At 46.3% G+C, this 22,660-nt stretch overlaps 1 protein-coding gene and 1 pseudogene across 1 annotated transcript in view; both read right to left on the reverse strand.

Moving 5' to 3' along the window:
• Window positions 1-294: 294 nt before the first annotated feature.
• Window positions 295-865, reverse strand: LOC138400974 (isopentenyl-diphosphate Delta-isomerase 1-like; annotated as a pseudogene).
• Window positions 866-20,794: 19,929 nt separating this feature from the next.
• RASSF2 (Ras association domain family member 2) overlaps window positions 20,795-22,660 on the reverse strand; it is a 33,812-nt gene continuing 31,946 nt past the window's right edge. The window contains exon 11 of the mRNA XM_069495547.1: window positions 20,795-21,297. Coding sequence (XP_069351648.1) covers window positions 21,228-21,297 — 70 coding nt within the window. The 3' untranslated portion in view covers window positions 20,795-21,227. The remainder of the gene's footprint in view (window positions 21,298-22,660) is intronic.

A 22,660-nucleotide genomic window follows, 5' to 3' on the forward strand; every position in this document is an offset into this window, starting at 1 on the left:
CCAGGAGTTTGAGACCAGCCTGGACAACATAGCAATACCCCATTTCTAGTTCTAAAAATTTAAAAATTAGCCTGGCATGGTAGAGTGTGCCTGTAGTCTCAACTACTCGGGAGGCTGAGACAGGATAATTGCCCAAGCCCAGGAGTTTGAGGCTGCAGTGAGCTGTGGTCGCATCACTGTATTCCAGGCTGGACAACAGAGTGAGATCCTGTCTCAACAACAACAAAAAAGTTATGCCACCATTTAAAGAGAAAAATCTCTACAATAATTTGAAACCATAGAGTTATCTTAATTTCACCACTGGCTGTGCTTTCTGGAAGTTCTAGTTCTTCCTTTGGCACATGACAATAGCTTTTAATCTTACTGGGATCTGGATTAAAAATTACATTCTTCCTCACCAACAAAATGTAATCCATTTCACGTTCACTCCAGATGCCGTCAGATTGACCCTTGTCATGAATTTGTGTCAGGAAATACATTTCTTCTGGAGGAACCTCTTCCGTGGGCCTTCCTCATTCAGCTTTTAAATGCCTCTGTGCCATTCACCCAAGGCCAATGGCATCATTTTCTTAAAGCTCACCTGGATTACTTAATGGATAATTCTTGCGAGGATTAGCAAAACAACCTGGAGAGGTGATTTTAGCATCTGATCTCTACTGGGGGTAGGGAGCTTATTTTCAGTGTTGAATGAGAAGATACTAAAAGCTGAACACAATAGTCATTTCTCAATGTTTTCGTTCAGGTGACAATTCTTCTGAGTCTCAGCCCCAATTTTATTGTCATTTTCAGCAATAAGAATACACATCTCTCCCAGGAGTTGAACCTGTTGTTCATCAAGATGGTCAATATCTGTCTCAGGTATCATTACAAGATGTCCTGATCCGTCCTAGAAGACAGGCCTGAGATGAGGGTGGCATCAGCGGTGGGCTCTGGTGTGTCTCAATAACTATAAATAAATGGCTCTCCCTCAAGTATATATTCAAGACTTAAAGAGTTGGCTTGAACCATCTTTGTGTCCCATGCCCAGTTGGATTCTTCTTTTACCCTTCGTTTCTATTAAATTAAAAAATCTCAATTCACTTACTGACTTGTTTGGAAAGGCAGCGAGCTCTGCCAGATAGTTCTGAATAATTGCATCCAGTATGGGCCAGAAATTATGGATCCATCTTGCAATGCTATCAGATCTGAGTCAACAAGACTGTCACATGCAAAAGTAGGAACATTGAATATTTTAAGCTGGGAAATAAAGACAAGTGGGTTTCTAATCCTCTGTGATGCCTCCGTTCTAGAAAGTACTTCTTGGTATTCTCTTGGAACATTTGTGTCTTTTAAACATATGCTTTTTTTTATTTTTCATTTTTTTTTTCCCCAAGAGATGGAATCTCACTATGTTGCCCAGGCTGGAGTGCAGAGGCTATTCACAGGTGAGATCATAGCACACGACAGCCTCAAACTCGTGGGCTCAAGTGATCCTCCTGAGTAGCTGGGACTACAGGCACATGCCACTGTGCCTGGCCTTGCACATGTGTTTAAATGTGTCATAGATTTCCTTTCTCTGATGAATGAAAAGAATTATTTAATGTTGGGAAAAAGTCAAATCCCGCACGTTTAAAAACTTGCACTGCAGTGCAGATTTCTTAAGGAATTCTGTTATTGAATCCACAGATTTTAACACCATGATATTTTGGCCCGAAAGTCTTAACTTCAAGCCATTCTGGATAGTGAATGTGTTGCTGACATGCACGTAAGTGTCACTCAGAAGCATACACACTTTATTGCATTATCAAGTCTATGAAGAAACATTTCTATCTCATTTCAAGAATGTGTGAGCGCACTTTCTTCCTGATACACATATGATTCCTTGGCTCAGGGAGCCAAGGCATGAGCTTACTGAGGGGTCTTTTGTGCCCACTGGTCACGTAGCTAAAATCAGTCTGGGTAAACATGTAAACCAAATGCAAACCAGCAATCTATACATTGTAATATCTATACATTTTACAGAAATAATGTAGACATGCTGATACAGGATTCCTCCAGGAGAGTTTTGAGCTTTAGACAGCACCTTATAAATCACCAGCAAGAACAGTTAATCCATATTTTGGCTGACGGTCTTTGCCAGACTTCCAGACCCTGCTGGAGTTAAGCACGGAACCTCCTCAGACCAGCTCTGTAAGCCCCACCCTTGCCCAGTCACCAAGGCCTTCTGCATCATCTGCAATTTGCACTTGACTCTGGTTGATAAAATTGTTTCCCACGGGGGTATGGGTTAATAATTCTAATACATGCATATTGGGATTGAAAGTTAATTGAGGCCGGGCGCGGTGGCTCACGCCTGTAATCCTAGCACTCTGGGAGGCCGAGGCGGGTGGATTGCTCAAGGTCAAGAGTTCGAGACCAGCCTGAGCGAGACCCTGTCTCTACTAAAAATAGAAAGACATTATATGGACACCTAAAAATCTATATAGAAAAAATTAGCCGGGCATAGTGGCGCATGCCTGTAGTCCCAGCTACTCGGGAGGCTGAGGCAGTAGGATCGCTTAAGCCCAGGAGTTTGAGGTTGCTGTGAGCTAAGCTGACGCCACGGCACTCACTCTAGCCTGGGCAACAAAGTGAGACTCTGTCTCAACAACAACAACAACAACAACAAAAAAAAAAAAAAAAAAGAAAGTTAATTGAATGGGTAGTGGATGGTAGGAGCCAGCCGTCTCACTGTTGGGATGGGAATTTACAGATAATCAAGGGAGGAGGCTAGAATGACCCATGTGGTAACGAAGCAGAGTTGGAGACATCAGTATGAACTCATGTCTAGCTTAATACAGGTGCAGCAGGTTACATATGGAAACATTTATACACATGTGTAGATACACTGGCTGGCACACACACATATATTTCTTTGCTCTGACTGTCTAAAAGAAACACCACCCAGGTAGCAACAAGCACACCCAGCACCCAAATTTTCTCCAGTAAAAGGCACCAGGGCTCTTTGCAGAAATGACCAATTCTATGACCAGGGCAGAAATACACAAGATGAGCTTGGAGCATTTTGTAATGCCAGAAAATAAGGAAGTGCTCAAAAGCAAACAAAAAACAATCCAACCCATATTATGGGGTGTGTTAAAGAGACACGAGAGCCAACTAAAAGAGCTCCCAGTGGCCAAAACTGGAACAATGTGAGCAACAAAATTAAGTAGTGCTGGATTATCACCCAAAGTACAAAACAGATACCCCAGGAGTCCATACTAAAATGAATAAATGATTGAATAAATTAATAAATGGGGAAGAGACAAATCTCCTGGGCAGAGAAATGTCAAATAATGTATGTGGCTACTCTGCCCTCAAGGGAGTGGAGCGTAACTCCCCGTTCCCCGAGTGTGGAGTACACATGGCGACTTCCTTCAAAGAGCGCAGTATGGAATGGGGGAAAGGGTAACTTCACAGTGGAGACTTGACAAGCACAGCCTCAGCCAGGTGAGCAAGGTCAACATCAACAGAAACAAACCATGTCTATAATATGTACTTGTGATGTGCAGAAAATAGCACTTTACCTCTACAGTCTTCCACCCAAAAACTTCTAACCTAGTCTCATGATAAGAAAAACATCAGACAAATCCAATAAAGGGACATTCTACAAAAAATCTGACTATCGCTCCTCAAAACTGTCAAGGTCATCAAAAACAAGGCACGTCTGAGAACCTATCGCAGCCATGAGAAGGCTAAGAAGACATTAAGACGAGATAACGTATCAGTATCAGCCCATTAATGGTAACAAATGTACTGTACTCATGTAAGATGTTAATAAAAGAAGAACACTGGATATGGGTATATGGGAATGCTCTGTACTATCTTCTCAGTTTTTTTGTAAATTTAAAACTGCTCTAAGCAAAAACACCTTTAAAAAATACAATCAGCAAAAGAAGAGAAAGTATTTGCAATATACAACAGATAGCAGATTCCTGTAGAGACTGTATAAAAAACTTTCAAAAATCAATGAGGAAGAGATAACAACACAATTTTTTAAAACTGACAAAGGCAATACATAAAAGAAATACAAGTGTCCAATAAACATAAGAAAAAATGGCTAATCTCACTAATAATCAAAGAAATGCATATTATGTTGAAATATCAATAAGATTATTTTCTCTCATCAGCTTAAAAGGCTGCTAATATCCAGTATTAGCAAGGATGTGGGGAAACAATGAAAACATATAATGCTTTTGTGATTAAATATAAATTAACAAGGGTGGATTTTGAAGAAAACTCAGAGGAGGAGAAAGGCATGATCCCTTTGACATACTGCAAAGGACAGTATGACTCAAGAGTGATGAGTGGATACCTAAATGGCCAGGAAGCACACGGGAGGGTGCCCAATATCATACATCATCAGTGAAAAGCAAATCAAAACTACACTGAGAAGGCCGGGTGAGGTGGCTCATGCCTGTAATCCTAGCACTATGGGAGGCCGAGGCGGGAGGATTGCTCAAGGTCGGGAGTTTGAGACCAGCCTGAGCAAGAGCCAGACCCCCGTCTCTACTAAAAAAGAGAAAGAAATTATATGGACAGCTAAAAATATATATATATATATAAAAATTAGCCGGGCATGGTGGCGCATGCCTGTAGTACCAGCTACTCGGGAGGCTGAGGCAGAAGAATCTCTTAAGCCCAGGAATTTGAGGTTGCTGTGAGCAAGGCTGACACCGTGGCACTTTAGCCCAGGTGACAGAGGGAGACTCTGTTTCAAACCAAAAAAAAAGAAAAACTACACTGAGATACTACTGCAGACCAGCGAGACTGGCGCAGATGTTGGTGAGGATGTGGAGCAACCAGAACGGCCCTACCCCCTTAGTGGGGCTGGCACGACCCACTTTGGAAAACTCTTGGGCAATATCTACTCAGACTAAACCTGTGCTTGTTTTAAGGCTCAACAAGTCCAATTCTCAGTAAATAACCATCACGTGTGAGGGCTTATGGCTACCAAAAGATTCTATTATTAATATTATTATTATTGTTATTATTATTCTATTATATTCCGCACGTGGGTGGTGGTTATTCAGATACAGACATGTGAAAGCTTACCCAACCACACACTTAAGATGTGTACACTTTGCTCTACATTAGTAAACGCGTAAGTTAAAAAGAGGAAATAGATGAGTCTTTGAAAATGGGAGAATTACTATAAAATGAGAGTCATTGGCTATACCTGCTGCATGGTGTGGAGATCATAATTCAAAAGGAAACATTAAAACAGGGAAGTAATGAACAAAATGTGGCCTATCTGTACAACGGGATACTATACAGGCAGGAAAGGAAATGAAAAATGGATGAGTTTTGAAAACATTATAAGTGGTAAAACAAACAAACAAACAAAACAACAACACACAAGGCACATACTGGATGATTCCACCTATAGGTTCTGCGTAGGGCTCTGAGGGCCACCTTTCCATTCCTGAGGCGGCTCAGGAGCAAAGACATAGGAGCCAGAAGAGCTGTTCTTGGTGCTGTTTGTCCTGGTCCTGGGAGAAAGAAGTCCCCGTGCTGCCCCAGAGGGCACATCTGGGATCTGCTGGGGATAGGGGAAAGGGCCACATGGGGGCAAAGAAGTGGCTCAGACACAGAAAGAAGGCCAGAGTACCCCCTTTGGCAGAGAGTCACCCTCAAACACGTAGCTCCCACTGATACCGTCTCTGCCTCCATCAGGGTGCACTAGAGGGGACTCCTGCGGCAGGGGCTGGGGGACCACTAGATGAGCCCAAGTCCCTCCAACTCCAAATTCTATGAGAACGGAAATACTGAGGGGCCAGGACTTAGGCACTGATTGATTCCTCCTAGTGGGTTTACAAGTAGCAGCCAAACTTGGAGGTGGAGACCCAAGGGAGAGGGTCTGAGAAGTCCCCAGGTTGTTCCTCTGAGATTAGCGTCTCCTTGTCGGGCGATGCTGTTGACGCTGGTGAGGGTGAGGCTGTGGGGCCCAGGAAGAAGGGGCAGCCCTCAGAGAAAGGGTCTGAAAGAAACCCAGTTGGTGCGGCTTATGAGGGCAAGCTCAGGATCTCGGGCTGCCGTCCCTGCCTTGCCCACTTAGGAGCTCGGGGAGCAGACTGCTCTTTGGCTCTAGGCCTTAATTAAATTTCACCATCTCTCTTGTACTTGTCCATCCTCTTATGCACCTGACTCTCTTATGGACCCTGTGATGATTTTAATAAAAAGTTTAAAATGGAAAATGAAGACACATATAAATTAAAATATTTAACAACTACAGGTGCTGATTATTACTTTCAAAGTTCCAAAAGTAGCAGCCAGCATTTATTGAGTGCTTACTATGCACTGAGCCCTGTGCTAAGAGTCAACACGTAGCTTGCTTAACCCTCACAACATTTTATCACGTAGCCCCTACTACAATTACCCCCACTTTACAGAAGGGGAGACAGAGGGCTTGGTGACTTACTCTTAACCACCACATCTTGTTGCCTCCTTTTAATAAATTTTAGTATTTTTATCATTTCCATCAAGAACGTTCAAAAATCAGTGCTTACAGCTGAAGTCTTCACCTGAAGGTCATGGTGCTTGTATTGGGGTGGGGAGGAACAGGTGAGTCCACTTGCCTCTGCATCTTCCTACTCTCTACCCAAAGCAAGGCCACGTGAGGATGGCTTTCCTGGTCCCAGGTGCCCACCAGAAGGTTTGGAAATCCTGGGTCTGCAATCATGTTTCCTGCTTACTTTTCTGCTTACTAGTCATGTATCTGGTCCTGCTACTTTCTCAGTCTCCTGGTTTTCCTCCCTATTTATCATACCCTCTCAGGGAAAAGAACACCTAGGGCACCTTCTTCTCTCATTTAGGCACCGCAGGCTTCCATGAGTCCTCAGCCAGGCTTGGCTGGGGAGTGGCCTGAGCCGTCTCTACTGAGAAGGGCTTGCCTGCTGAAGCTCGGGGGTGTCCCTCTTTATTATTATTATTATTATTATTATTATTTGAGACAGAGTCTCACTCTGTTGCCTGGGCTAGAGTGCTGTGGCGTCAGCCTAGCTCACAGCAACCTCAAACTCCTGGGCTCAAGCGATCCTCCTGCCTCAGCCTCCCGAGTAGCTGGGACTATAGGAGCGCATCACCACACTCTGCTAATTTTTTCTATTTTGCTCTTGCTCAGGCTGTTCTCGAACTCCTGCCCTCAAGCGATCCTCCCGCCTCTGCCTCCCAGAGTGCTAGGATTACAGGCGTCAGCCACCGTGCCAGGCTCTTTATTTGTCCTTGAAGGGAATCTGCATGATGTTCTACTTGTTCTTGTCACTCAAAATGACCATCCACTGCCCTTTATAAATACAATGAAAAACCAAAGACCTCTAGCAGCACTTTCCAAGGTTGGATACCCCAGAAGCAGAGCCTGAGACAAGATTTTGAATGCAAGTACTTTACATGGGAGCACGTCGGGAGGGGAGAAGGGAGACAGGAAGTATGGCAAGGAGCACTTTGCTGCCATGGGGACCCTCTGAGAGACATGGAACACACCTCAGGATCCACCACGGAGCGAGGCAGCCGGAGCCTCCCAGGGTAAGGCAGCTCTGCAGTGTTAGCCCGGGCCGAGCACACCAGAGGAAGGACTCTGGCAGGGAGAAGCAGGAGCCTCTGCAGTGGTCTCCAGGCTGGGCTGAGGGCAGATGGCCGGGGACCTTAGTCTCTAGACACAAGTAGAGAGAAAAGCAAGAGCCGATTGGCCTTGAGCTCTGCCCTCTTGTTTGGGAGAACAAGGAACCAGGGATCGGAATACACTGAGAAATTCAAGTCCACAGACTTGCCTCCCCATTTTTATAGCACATAGAGTCCCTCTCTGTACTCAGGGGAGCCCCATGCCCCAAGGCACAACTCCCAACGGGCCCCTTTCCATGAGGACAAAGCAAAACAACTTCAGCAAAAACAGCGGGTGAAGGTGAAGACCGGCGGGCGGAAACAGACCCCAGCTTCCCCGGGCTCCATTGTTCTCTGCGATTCTCGGAGCTTCGAGCTCAGCGCTGTCGGGCATGGTGGGGCCCGGCCCAGCCCAGCCGAAGGAGGCTTGGGCTCCGGGTTTTGTCATCTCTTCCTGCAGGTGGGAAGAATGGGAGCTGGTAGGAAAGGAAACCAGCTGAACAAAGAGACAGAGGAAACTCACAGGCCCCCCGGGGAGAAAACACAGCTCATTGTACTTAGGTGCGGGGAAGCCCTGTGAGAACAAGCTATTGCCTGGGAATGTGCCTAAATGCTGCAAGAGACCCCCTGCCTGTCACCACCAAACCAGGCACTGGCCCCAGAATTTGACTTTCCAGATCCCAAAGGGGACTTAAAACTTTGGGTTCAAAAGACTAGACTTTTTCCATATGCATTTAAAATTCTCATTAAAAAGCAAATATTAAATCTGGGAAAACACATGTGTTAACCTTATTGGTCAAGAAAGCAGTTTCCCAGGTAATGTAGCTGCTTTCCACAGCTGGGAGCAAGCTAAGTTAGCAAGTTGGGGGTGGGAATGGGTAGACTTTGCCAAAAGGTTTAAGCCACGAGCCTACACATGAGAGGTGCTCAGGGGCCTTGACTGTCCAGGTATTGAAGCTGTGACGCCACAGGGCTGGGGGGGGGGGGCATTGCTCAGATCTGAAAGCCTTTCAAAGGCAAACTCCAGCACCATTTTCCTGGGGTCCTCCCCTGGGGCATGACCAAGACAGAGACTGTGACAACCCCCAGAACACTGTGCTCCTCTTAGTATCTACATGAGACTTTGAGCAAGTCACTTATCTTCGTGCTCTCTCCGTTTCCCCGCCTGCAAAGTGGGGATAATGACCTGCTCGGGGGTTGCTGCGGGAATGCCAGGTGCCTGGTGCAGTGCCTAGAGCACAGTCAGTGCTCCACAAATATGAGCCGTGGCACTGCTGCTCTGACTTCCACACTCGCTGTCAAATGCCCATGCACACCCGCCATCCACCTCCCTTTCTCTCCTCTGAATTTCTAAGGATGGTTTTTGGGGGGAAAGGAATTGGTAGCTGATAGTAGTTTTCCATCATACTCCAAAGCAGAAGTCTTGAAGTCCTGCGATTTCTCTCTAAAATACATTATTAATCCAATTCTCGGCACCTCCACTCCCTGCCCTCATCTTTCATCCGGACGTCTGCAACAACCTCCTAAAATGTTCCTGCTTCTATTCAACAGGAGCAATGATGAACTATTAAAAGCCTATGACTCTCTCTCTCATTCTTTCTTCTTAAAACCTTTTAAAAGCTTTCCATTGTACCTAAATAGAATCCAAACTCCCTACACTGGCCTCAAAAGCCCTGTGCCTCCTCTCTCCAACTTCCTCCAGAGCCCTCTTTCCCTGACAAACTCCATTTCAGCCATGCAGGTTGTCAGTTCCGGAAACACATCGTGGTCTCTCTGGACTCAGGCCCTTTGCTTCAACTCTTTTCCCTTCATCACATGACAAGCTCCTTCTCAAACTTCAGGTCTCAGCCCAGGTGTCAGCTCCTCCCCAGACCTTCCCAGGCTACAGGTTCCATCTGCTGCTGCGTCATTTTCTGTCTTAGCTTCCTGTTCTCTTCTTGTATCAGTCAGCTACTGCTACATAACAAACCACCCCCAAAGACTCCACGTCTTAAAACAACAATCCTTTATTGTCACTCGCAACTGCATGGTGACTGGACACCCGTGCTCCTCATGGAAGGGCTGTGAGTGAGGTGGGGGCAGTTAAGTTCCCCCTCCTTGCTGGCGAGGAGCTGTATCTGCAGTACCTAGAACAGCACCTGGCATGTGACAGATGTTCAACCAGTCCCTTACTATGCATTGAACAGACTCGTAGACTGGGAGTCCAGGTTTTACCTCTAGGTGGCAATTTTTCTGAAAAACTAGCATGACAGCCCAGCAGTTGACTTTTCAGAAACAGCTTTTCTTCAGTATTGACTCAGACACAGACAAAAGTTCATAATGGAGTCTTTTATTAATCATGTGCAACTTCATACCTACTTGCTAGCAATTATTTGGATATCGCCCTGAGAATGACAACAGCCACCCCCTGGTCCAAATGGCTGGAAAAAAACCTATTAAAGTGGTCTTGACCAGGACAAGAACTGTGCAAGGCATTCTCTACCCTAGACACAGCAGAACTGATAAGGTTCAGAGCAGGACCTGGCTCCAAATTCCCCTGGTCCCAAACCTGCTATCCTTTAGGGAAGGGAGTGATGGGGGAAATGGGTAGCCAAAGAATAAGATGCAAAGGTTGTTGGGCCCCCTTCCTCGTACCTCCAATGGGGCACACAAGAGGTTAGCTTTCCTGGGGAGCCACTGAGAGCATGTGAGGACCAGCCACCTTTGGCGTGAAGAGTCCTGGCCGAGCCAGTGACCACCCCTGTAACTGGACAACACTGCTGATCTCTCTATGCCTCAGTGTCCCCACATGGAACATGACATTGAGGTCATCACCAACCCAAAGGGCATGTGAGTAAATCAAAGGAGATGAGCACAATAAAGCCCACACCTCTGTTGGGGATCACTCTTCCCCACCCAGGCTCAGAACCAGTGGTCCCCAAAGCTTTCAGATTGGATGCCCACTCAGCAAGCATTCCTAGTATGTGCTGATACTTACTTATACGTTATATACATGTACTTTTAAATATCATTAATGTTAGTGGTCCATTTTTTCACCCTCTTACATTTGTGTTATAGTATTATCTTGATCTGTATTTTTTGCAGTAATTTTTAATCCTCTTAGAATTTCTGTGATTGTTTTAGTCTAAGTAAAACTAAAAAATAATAGTTGCTTCCACTTGTATAGTCCTCACCAAGGTACTTTTCCATTAACCCATGTTTTAAATGCACCTAATGTTTTGAAGGCATCTAATTCCTGCAGCATGGGTTGGGTACTAATACTATACCCATTAAACAGATGAACAAATGGAGGCGGGCAGAGTGTAATTCAAGATCCCACAACGGGGGAGCCAGGGCGTGAACCTGAGAAGTCTGGCTCAGGAAGCTGATGCACACACACTGGGCATGTGTCAAAAGCTTTATGTCCCAAACCACCGAGCCCATGGAAGGTGTCTCATGATACGGGGGTGATACACAAACAAGGTAAGGACACCAAAGCCAAGATGTCACTATTTTTAAGATTTAGAGATTTTGTTTGTATCAAAATAGAAGTTGTAGTCTTTTCCCACCCACTTTGGCGGTCACTGCTCAGAAGGGCAGGGCAGTGGGCGCTGCACCGCTCCTTGACCACCAGGGGGCGCCATCACCCCGCCCACCCCGACGGGCAAAGGGCGAACCCCCAGCCGCGCCCCCAGCCTTCTGCAGGGCGCTTTTCATCCTCAGGAGCGCTCCGGCCCGCCCAGGCCGAAGGATGGGACTGTCCTCGGCCGCCAATCGCTCCCCGGGACGGGCGGGCCTGGCTGTTCCATTCAGCTAACACCCGAGCGGGCAAGGACAGTGAGGCCCTCCTGCGGCCACGGAGGCAGACGGTGCCGGTAGGGGGCGTCGCTCTCGTCCTCTGCCCCCGCAGGTGCACTTCCCGGAGATGCGTTCTCAAAGTCCTGCCTTGATGACTTCCGGGGAACACCTGCCAGGAGAGTCCGCCTAAACGGGCACGCAGACTGCTGCGTGCTCCGAGCGTTCCAAAGGCGCCGCGAACGGCGTCCGGCTGTCCCCGGAGCTTCCTCGCCTGGCCGTGACACTCCTGGGGGCGCTCGGGCCGGGTGGGTGCGGCAGGCTGACGCGGTGGAGCGGGGTCGAAAGAGTTCAGACATCCCCTTCCCCAGAGGCCAAGGGACCAGGTGTGGCACTGCACCCCGGGGCAGCCTGCGTCTTCAATTCCCTTCCCCCAAGGGCAGGGCGACGGGGGAGTCGGAGGCCTCATGCTCGTGCCCGTGGGAAAGGCTGTTCCTTCACTCCAACCAAGAGGGGTGTCTAGAGCATGAGGAAGAAAGCAGTGAACGAGACACAGTCCTGTTTCGTGGGAGCTTCCACTGTAGAGGGGAAGAGAGAAAAACAGATAAACAAGACAGTGCCCTACAGAGCTAAGTGACGTCAATGAAACAGGCCTTGCCCTAAGAAGGGGCTGGGGAAAGGCCATACAGCAGTTCCCCTTATCCGCGGTTTCGCTTTCTGTGGTTTTAGTTACCTGCAGTCAACTGTGGTTCAAAAAATATTAAATGTAAAATTCCAGAAATAAACAGTTCCTAGATTTTAAAGTTTGTGTCTTTCAGAGTAGTGTGATGAAATAGTGCACCAACTCTCATTGTCTTGCTTGGGACGTGAATTGTCCCCTTGTCCGGTGGATCCAGGCTGTATAACCGTTAGTCACTTAGCAGACCTCACCATTATCATATCAACTTGGTGTCACAGTGTTTGTGTTAAAGTCGCCCTTATTTCACTTAATAATGTCTCCAAAATGCAAACGTGGTGAAGCCAGCAATTTAGATGTGTGAAAGAGAAGCTGCAAAATGCTCCCTTTAAGTGAAAAGGTGAAAGTTCTTGACTTAATAAGAGAAAAAAAAAAATCACATGCTACGGTTGCTAAGATCTATGGTAGGAAGGAATCTTCTATCCATGAAAGTGTGAGGAAAGAAAAAGAAATTTGTGCTAGTTTTGCTGTCACCCTTCAAACTGCAAAGTTACAGCCACAGTGCATGAGAAGTGCTTAGTTAAGATGGAAAAGGCATTAAATTTGTGGGTAGAAGACAAGAACAGAAATGTGTTCCGATTGACGGCAATCTAGATCAGTACTGTCCGGGTTTCAGGCATCCACTGGGCGTCTTGGAATGTATTCTCCATGGATAAGTGGGGACTATTGAATCTTGATTGGGGTGTTGCTACATGGATGTATACATTTGTCAAAATTCTTCACACTGGACGCTTAAAGTAGGTGTTTCGTCATTGTATGTAAATTTTATCTCAATAAGAATCCTTTCTATATAATGAAAATAGTAACTGAGGAAGAAGACGTTAGCTAGGGTGGTCAGGATGGCCTCTTTGCAGGAGGGACATTTGAGCTGAGACCTGAAAAATGAGAATGAACTAGTTAGCCATGCCGAGATCTGGTGTCTCTTCCGGCCAAGATGTCATAGGAAGAGAAAACCATGCATTCAAAGGGCCCACGCTGTGAGTGTGGTACGGGCGTGGGGAGACAGGTGTGAGGCGGAGGGAGCAGGAGGGCAGGCATGTGAGAGGAAGTTGGGGAGTAGCCAGGGGCCGGTGGTGAGGGTCTTGACGACTGTGTAGGAGTTCTAAGTGCAATTGCAAGCCATTGGGAGACCAGATGGAGGAAAGTTAGAGGTGCCCGACCTGATTAACCCAGGGGTCACCTCCAGGCAAAGTCCAAATGAGGAAGCAGCCAAATTGAGCAGCCACCAGGAGATGGTGATAGCAGTGGCCCGGGAGGCAAGTGGGCAACTTGGCTCCAAGCTGTCCAGGAGGACATTCTAGCCACAGGTAGGAAACACCACAGGGAATGGGCAGGGCCTAGAAAAGTCAGGGAGAGCCTGGCTCACTGGAAGGGCCCCAAGATCTGAGGTGTTCAGCAAGTAGGCACCAGTGCATGCCCCCCAAAACGAGCCCCAAGAATACAGCTGAGAAGTGAGATGGAAGAAAAGGGACAAGGCCATGTGCCACCAGCAGGAAGGGCACTGCCAGGTCACTGGCTGAGGTCTGTAAATGGCCCCTCCTAGGAGTCCACAGGGTGGGCGTAGGGAGTCCTGGTGCTCCAGGGGGCAGACACACCTGCTTGGTCCGGGAGGTGCAAGTTAAGGTTGAAAGGTTCTGCGATGTGGGCAGGTGGCCGAAAATTCCACAGTGTGTCCGCAAAATGCCTTCACTCACTATTTCTGTCTGGCGGGTACCTTCGGGTTGACAGCCGTGTGCTCAGAGGAGAATGAAATGAACCAACTCAAAGCTGACCCCAGACATTCAATATTTGCTATGCGTGGGAGTTCTCATTGGCAGTTTGTTCCCCAAATTATACCCCAGACATCTCTGAGACATAATTACTTTCCATTAGCAAGACGTACCCATGCTGTCCTGTTTCTTCTGCCCTAATATTTGGCACCAGCTACCCTCTCAGAAGCCCGGGGCTCTCTCAGTGGAGAATATCGTAAAATTCCCAAATCTGGGTGCTGCTGGCCTTGGAGATGGTTGCTCAGGCGTGAGTAGGGGGCACCAGGGGCAGCTTCAAGGGGCTCAGCAACCAGCAGGAACATTCAAAGTCACGAATTACTGAGTTGTAGGGGTTCCTTATATAGTTTGCATTTTAACTGCTTATCAGATATATAGTTTGCAAATATTTTCTCCATTTTCATAGATTGTCTTTTGATATTGCTGATTGCTTCCTTTGATGTGTAGAAGGTTTTTAGTTTGATGTAGTCCCACTTGTTTGTTTTCACTTTTGTTGCCTGTGTTTTTGGTGTCATATCCAAAAAAACAGGGTACAAACCTTTAGTTATATGATGAATAAGTCCTAGGGATCTAATGTACAGCGTGGTAACTATAGTTAATAGTACTATATTGGCCGGGCGCGGTGGCTCACGCCTGTAATCCTAGCACTCTGGGAGGCCGAGGTGGTCGGATCGTTTGAGCTCAGGAGTTCGAGACCAGCCTGAGCAAGAGCGAGACCCCACCTCTACTAAAAATAGAAAGAAATTATATGGACAGCTAAAAATATATATAGAAAAAATTAGCCGGGCATGGTGGCGCATGCCTGTAGTCCCAGCTACTCGGGAGGCTGAGAAAGGAGGATCGCTTGAGCTCAGGAGTTTGAGGTTGCTGTGAGCTAGGCTAACGCCACGGCACTCACCCTAGCCTGGGCAACAGAGTGAGACTCTGTCTCAAAAAAAAAAAAAAAAAAAAAAAATAGTACTATATTGTTTGCTTGAAATTTGTAAAGAGAGTGGATCTTAAATGTTATTACACAAACACACACACACACACACAAAATGGCAACTGTGTGGTAAAAATGTGTTAAATAATGTGATGCTGGTAATCATTTCACAATGAATATGTATATCAAATCATCGGGTTGTACACCTTGAATATATACCATTTTATTTGCTAATTATACCACAATAAAACTGGAAAATTAAATAATTTTTAAATTCAAAAATAAAAACCAAAGTCATGAGTTAATGGCAATGGGTCCAATTTTAAAACTCTAGTAAGAAAAATGGATCTTGCTCTAATGCAAGAATAATTAAATTAATGTTAGCAAAATATTGGTATATAAAATATCCATATTATATTTTGCCTTCTGCCAAAATTTGTGTTTAGATTTCACTTCTATCCTAACAACATTTAAATTCCAACTTATGTCCAGTCCTGAGTTTGTGATAGCAAAAAAAAAAAAGGAAAGAAAGAAAAATCCAACTTATGGCCGCTGCTTAAAAACTTCTCATTAAAATTATGATAAAATTGCTTTTTAGGCAACATGTAGGGTGATCATATTTATCATCCACACTGGGACATTTTGAGAGTGGAAGAAAATACTGTTAACAATTACAGTAGAACAACAGAAAAAACTGGAAGTGTCCCAAGCAAACCAAGACTTACGGTCCCTACCAATGGGCCTACAGCTTTAAAACTTTTAAATTTAATTTACATACTTGTAAAATATATATTTATAATTCATTACTTATATAAAGTTAATTTACATACTTACAAAACTTACAAATCATAAGTCGTAATTCTTCTTTTGCATGGTTTTACAATGAAAATAGTTATGTCAATTTTACTCAAGTTCAATTTTCAGTAGAGTTTGCTTACATTTAAACATTCCAGCAAACTATTAGAATGCATTCAAAACTTCACAGTAAAGTCTTGTACTCACAGCAAACTCCATTCGGTAATTACTTTATTACCTAAAATAGTCAATATCAAATTATTTCATGAAATCTGTTTCCATTAAGCAAGCCAAGAACTGCTGGCTCCTTTAGCAGATGGCAATTATTAGAATTTTTTGGGTGATTTTAGATACTCTAGTTTCTCTAAGGCTTACTGCCTGATTGGGGGTCTTGGTCAGACTCCCAAAGGAACCATTTATGTTCTGTCTGTATCACCTACATCCACGTGATGGGCAGTACAAAAGTCTCACTGCCTTGAAGGGTTAACTGACTGATCATCTACTATCTCACAGCCTTGGAAGGGTTAACTGACTGATTATCTATTTCCCCCAACATAGTTAAGGCAGCAACCAAAGAGCTATCATTTTCGACTGCAAACACTAAATATAGGAAGTGGAAGCAACACTCAAAGGGAAATGTGATTTATTCAAACTTTCTCTCTTTCTTCTTCTGTATCTATATGCGTTGTTTGGGAAGGCATCATTAAAAATCTTGTCTTGGCTGTTAGCTTCCTCTAGAGGCCAAATTATTATGGTCATTATTCATGCTTCATGCCAGGTTTCCTAGGACGACAACTGTCAATCACATATTAGACTTTATGAACCAACCACATCACCTCTGTGTATTAGTCAGGGTTCTCCAGAGACGCAGAAACAGAACAAATAGGATGTGTGTGTATGTGTGTTTGTGTGTATATGTAGAAAGAGAAAGAGAGAATTTGTTTTAAGGAATTGGCTCACATGATTAAAGTTGCAGTTCGAGCCCACAGGCAGGCTGGAGGCAGAATTCCCTGTTCCTTGGGAACCCATCTTTTCTCTTAATGACTTCAACTGATTGGATGAGGCCCACCCACATCACGGAGGGTCATCTGCTCAATGTCTATTGATTTAAATGTTAATTTCATCTCAAAAATAACTTCACAGCGACATCTAGGCTAGTATTTGACCAAATATCCGGGTACCGTGGCCTAGCCAAATTGACAAAGAAAATCAACCTTCCCCACACTATAGGGTGGAACTGAAAGTCTGATACTGGGGGCCGTGGGGAGGCTGCCTCCAACAGAGGCAAGCCCAGGTCCCCAGACCCCGCAGCGTGTGGCTTGGCCATTTTACAAGTGAGAAAACCAAGACCTAGAAAAAGGTTCATTGAGTAGGCCCCAGGTCCTAAAGAGCCAGGGGTGGAGTCGCTGTGAAAATCCAGCCTCAGCGAATAGTAGTTTCCAGCTCTTTCCACAACACCTGGCTCCCCCGGGGCCTGAATAGAGACTCCTCACAGGGCGTTCTCATCTCACTTCCCATTGGGAGCATGACGGCCGGGCTCAAGCAGTTCAAACCAGAAACTCTGGGGGAAGAAAATTCACTTGTCTCCTGGGGGCACCGTCACATGCTTGTCTCCAAACTTCTGGCCACCCTGTCACAACTCAGAGCTCCCCACCCAGCAGACACACACAGACCCATCCACGAGGGGACTTCTCTTTGAAAAGTGCTTTATTTCAATAAGAGCTAAGTCAGGTGCATTAAAACATATCAAAATGTTACAAAAAATGTACGGCTCCCTACCGAGGCCTTGTCAAATTATGTTAAGATGCCTAAACGCATAGGTTTTTAAGTCCAGAATCCAACATTGAACCAGGTCACGTACCATCACTGAAAAGACAAGTTAGGATTAAGAAAAGAACACTCCACGAGGCTAAAACGAGTGGGGGAACCCTTAGGAAACACTAGCGATTACACACCAAAAACATCAGCCTGGAACAGGTCTGCGACGTGCAGGGAGGACTCCCAGGGTCTGGACTCCGTCTAGGAGGCTCTCCCCTCATAGCTTGTGCGGCTTTTGTGCTCAGTTAAAACACAAGGGGTGCTCTAACCTCCCCTTGCAATAAGGTAAAGCTTTCAGTTCCGTCTGAAAGAAGGGTACCACATTCGTTTTTATATGTACCTCTCCAGGACATCATATCTGCTCCCATCTGACCGAAGCAAGACTTCGTGTAAAGCAGTTTAAGTAGAAACTTAAAGGATGCTTAGGGTGATCTCCTGTCAGCCCTCGTATCAGGGTTTGGTCACCAGGAGACACTGAAATTCCCCCGTTCACATAGAAATGTCTCTCTTGGAGGTGTAACTATGACGCCATGTTCTCTGTGCTACAGAGCTTTGAAATAAAATGTGGTTTTTTGTTGTTCCGGCGGCGGTGTTGTTTGAAAGAGAACTGCTCTTTTCTTAAGAGAGTTCCTTGCCCCTCTGTGGCTCATTTCCCCTTCCGCTCTCCTGACGCTCCGAAATAGCCACCTGACGGCACAGAGAAGGATTCCTGTGAAGACATTTTTGCGTGGAGAACCGATTTTGGGGGGGTCATCATAGGCCACTGATATGATGATAAAATGTCTTTATCTGGAGGTTTCTAGGAGAGAGGATTGTTTCTTTTCCGGGGCGAGGAGGGAAGGGTGAAAATATTCCTCCTTGAAGCATCAGCACGTCTCAGACCCAAACCTGGACCTCGAGCCTCAGCATCTTTTGCATGGATGGGTGGCTGATCTGAGATCCTCTCGCCTCAGCCTCAACTCGAAGTTCAAGTCTGTCCAGCCTGGAGACGCGTGTGCTCCCTGCCAACATGCCCGGGCAAGCCTCCCGTGTGTGCTTCTCAGCCCCTCCCCAAGGTAACCCTTCCCAGTTAAGCCCTCACCTCCCCACTCATGTGATCCAGGATGTGATCTTCTGCTTAATCCCACCATCCCAGCCAGATGGGCTCAAGGTTTTCTTTCACTTGATCGCCTTGTAACATAAGCCCCAGGTGGGGAAGCCAGATGCGGCTAAACTGCTTTTCCCAAGTTGGGAAAAAAAACCCCACAGAACCCTATAAATTGGCCTTTTGTTCTTTACACCATTTCAGGTTCATTGCACACAATTACATAAACCCACACAGATCGGTGGAGGAGTTCAAAGCTGCAAGGCCATGTGATACCAGTGAGAAAATCCTATCCATACCGGGAAGAAATGTCTCTGTTTCAACCGCTGCTATTTCAAAGAACTTTTCCAAAAATTTCTAATCGGGTTATCAGGATGAGAGAAATGATCTCTAAACAGGGCGGGCCAAAATGGAAAAGTGGAAGTGCATTGTGTAAGATGTGATTGATTTCTCCTCGCTTCCCTGCCCTGACCAGCCCCTACCCCCCAATCTTTGAAAAGCTGAGTCTACCTAGCATCATTTTCTTAGAAAGTGATCTGGCAAAGGGGGCATTTTGCAACATTTCCATATTTAACACTATCGCAGTGCTAGTGCAAATTAAGAGAACTTTTACAAACTAGGAATAGCTGTCCAATAAGAGTTAGTGGTTAGTAATTTGCTTTGTGGAAATTCTCCCCAACCCCGAGGCCCCAAGGAGAATTATTGGGGCCAACGAAGGCTTTGAACATGAACATTCAAAATAAAAAGTACTGGAAGAGCTGCTCTCCAAATCATCTTCTCAAATGCAAAACTCAGGAGGTATGTTTGCATTCACAAAGCTGCTCTTTCCCATCTGTAACACAGGGAGCCTCTCCTTGTCTTTTTTGTCCCCAATTCTGTGCATTTTTCAGGAGCCTACTGAGATGTATGATTGAGACTAAGCCCCTCTGGGTTTCCACTCCATGCCCCAAGGGGCCGGTGGTAGTGTCCCCATGGAGGAGGGAGGCTTGCTGAGAGACCCCACAAAATGCCAGGTAGCAGCATGCCTTCTTTTTGCAGTCTACAATGAGACCACAGCTGTGGGCCTTCTACAAAAGCCATAGTAGGGGGCAGAAGGGTGCCCGGGGCAGGAACGGCTCTGCCGAAAGGGTCCACTTTCCTTTGGAGGCACCGGCCAGTGGCTCTCCTTTCCTCAACTGCCCAGCTCTGCAAACCTTCCTTGGATAGGGGGCGGAGAAGAGAAGGGGAGGGCCCCTACCCCAGCAAGGCTCAGAGACGCTGCTGTTAGGAGCTCCTGGTCTTGCCCGGTTGATCTCCTCAGCCAGGCACCCAGCTCCAAGCATCTGTCTGTCCCTCCTCAAACTGTATCAGCCACACTGCTGCACCCAGCTGCCTGGCAATCTTCCTGATGTGGGCCACAGTGGACAGACCATCTCTGCCTTTCCCCTCATTGGGATTGGCCCTAAAGATCACCTGCATGGCTGCTCAGAGAAGCCAACAGAGACATTCTGTCCTCCCTCTGCACCTTCACCTAAAGAGCTTCCCTGAGCCCCACCCTCGATCAGTAGCAGGTCGAGTCCTCACTCTTGGAGTCCATCTCTGCACACGAGGTGAGGGCAACTTGCAAGAACCCAAGAGGCTGGAAAGAATAAACCTCGACTTCAAACACACAGCCCCAGTCCAAGTGCAGGAAGACCCTTGATGATACGGAGATGGGCTGGGCTCAAGGCACCTGTCGTCTCTGCCGGTAGCCACCGCCGCCCTTCAGCACGAAGGAGGGAACTCGGAAACTTCCCGGCCACCACCCCAGAAGGAGGGAGCCATGCTCTGGCCACACTCGCTGCTCAGCATCACGTGCACACCTGGCAAGATCTTTGCTTCATGAGACCTTTGCTTCAACTTGAGGGAGCAGCAGAGAGGTGTGCCAGCAGCTTGGCACGCAGAGACACGCAGGCTGCCCTGTCTCCTAGAGGTGGCCATGGAGGTGGGACGGAGGCAGAATCCATTCTTTACAGGGGTCCACACAGAACATCACATACATCTTTGTTATTCAAAACAATCAAAGTTTCCAGTGTAAAAACTTGTGGGCTTATTGCAACGACCCCACTGATGGGTTGTCTGTTTCTTTCCATCAGACTTGCCCTAAGGGTATAGGGGCTGTTATTTTGTTAATTTCCAAGGTTCTCATATTCACTGATCCTTCTAGGCATATGGGGAGAATTTAACTAACATATAAATACCCCAAATGGTAAGACTGGAGAACCTCCTGCCCCTTCTAAACATCTGTGGCTGCTCCGTGGCACTTGAGGTTTTCTTTGACTTAAAACCCTTCAGATCAGCATCTCCTCTGATTTTCCTGCCCATGGGCAGCACTTCTGCCAGCCTCATGGCACTTGTGCTTGTTGCTTGGAATTTAATTACATGTGAAAATGTCAGGTAGGCACATAGACACGTATCGCGTGCGTGTTGCACGCAAGTGTAAAAACACACACACACGTTTGGGGTCCTCCTTAAATCAAAAGTCTTTGTGAGTGAATGAAAGGAGAGCAGAGATTCAGGGACGGGGGGCTGTCTGCTGACGTCTTCATCCTGCTCCGGGTAGCAAACGGTGGCTTGTCCGGAGCTGGAGAGGTTTACATTTAAACGTTTCCATGGAAAGAAGGCGCTTGGCCTCCTGTGGGTCTGCTCAGGTCAATGGTGGCTCCTGGGGTGTCTGGATCCCCTCACTCCTGTGGCTCAGATTGTTGCGGGGGTCTCTGCTATCTCCTCCAGCCTCTGCCGAATCATCAGCCGTAGCACGGTGTACCTGGGGACAAGAAACAGGCCCCAGTGGAGAGCAGGCAGCAACACGGCCCTCCTCACGACCTTCCTGACCACCCAGGTGACACCAAGGTGACTCTAGGTAACACCAGGTAATGGGGTGGGCCAAGTGTCCTGCCCCTTTACTTCCATTTTTGGCCGACTCTTTAGCCACTGTATTGCTTATGTTCATTTCCACAACAGGATGAGAGGGGATAAAGAGGCCAAGTCCAAATTAGACTATTTTACTATGATTAGAACATCTGGCAAAAGGAGGATGAAAAGGTAAAAATAACAATAATAAGCATTCCATTAACTGAGTGTTTACTATGCCCAAGACACTATACATAAGATTTTCTATACACAGTAGCTCTTTGACCCTCACGTAGGCAGGATTATATGAAATTGCCAATATTTGACCTTTTTAGAGGATCTACAAAAATGGCAACTGCATGTGCTTCAACCCTATACCAGAACCTGCATTTTGCAGAAGAGGCCATAGCAATGACGAGGCATGGAAGTCCACGGCTGGTGGGTGACTTCAGTTTTCCCTGAGCCGTGGCGCCACAGCCGTTGCAGTGGGCACTGTCGTTCAGGGTTACATGGGCATATTCCTCATGCTTAGGGCTTTGCACTGCACAGCAAAAGCTATTTTTATACTTTAGGACATAGTAAGTGTTCAATAAATGTTAACTGATAACATTCTAGTTATTGTTGATATAGCAAGTATAGCATTGGCTTTATTCTCCAGTGGCAAAAATCAATCACTTACTCTATCATATCTATGAGATGCAGTCTATTCTATGACTAAACATGGCAAAGTAATCATAAAATCCTCCCCAGAAAGAAGCTTTACTGGATTTTTTAATCCAAATGAAATTTCCAGAAAAGAAATGTTTAAAAGGGAGGAAGGGTGGGAAGAAAGGATTTTTGAGGTAGGCAGCTCAGACTATTTCCACTAAGACAACCTTCCTGGAATCCCAGAACCTCTGGGTCTTGGTTAGCGCTCCTTGCCCTCAATCAAAGTTAGGCAAGGGGTGGTGACACTAGCTAGCCCCAGGACTGCACCATCCCTTGCAGTCACCCCAGCCTCTGCCCAAGTCTCTGTAAAGAGTCCATTCATCAAACACCCCTCAAAGACCCTCCCGGGAGTGGGCATCTGTGTCCTGCTGGGAGCCTGATCATACACTTGGGAAACAAGGATAAAGTCACCTCCCCCATTTCTGAATCTAGACCCCAAAGAAATTTGAAACCAACACCTTCTTTTCAGGGTTCTTCCATAGAAGGGGGGAGACAAAAGACATTTTGATATTCCACATTGAAATGAGAAGCTGACACGAGAAGCAGAGAGACGAATACACTTAAGTTTC

The sequence above is a fragment of the Eulemur rufifrons genome, chromosome 20 (assembly GCF_041146395.1).
Source record: "Eulemur rufifrons isolate Redbay chromosome 20, OSU_ERuf_1, whole genome shotgun sequence".
In the NCBI taxonomy this organism is placed as follows: Eukaryota; Metazoa; Chordata; class Mammalia; order Primates; family Lemuridae; genus Eulemur; species Eulemur rufifrons.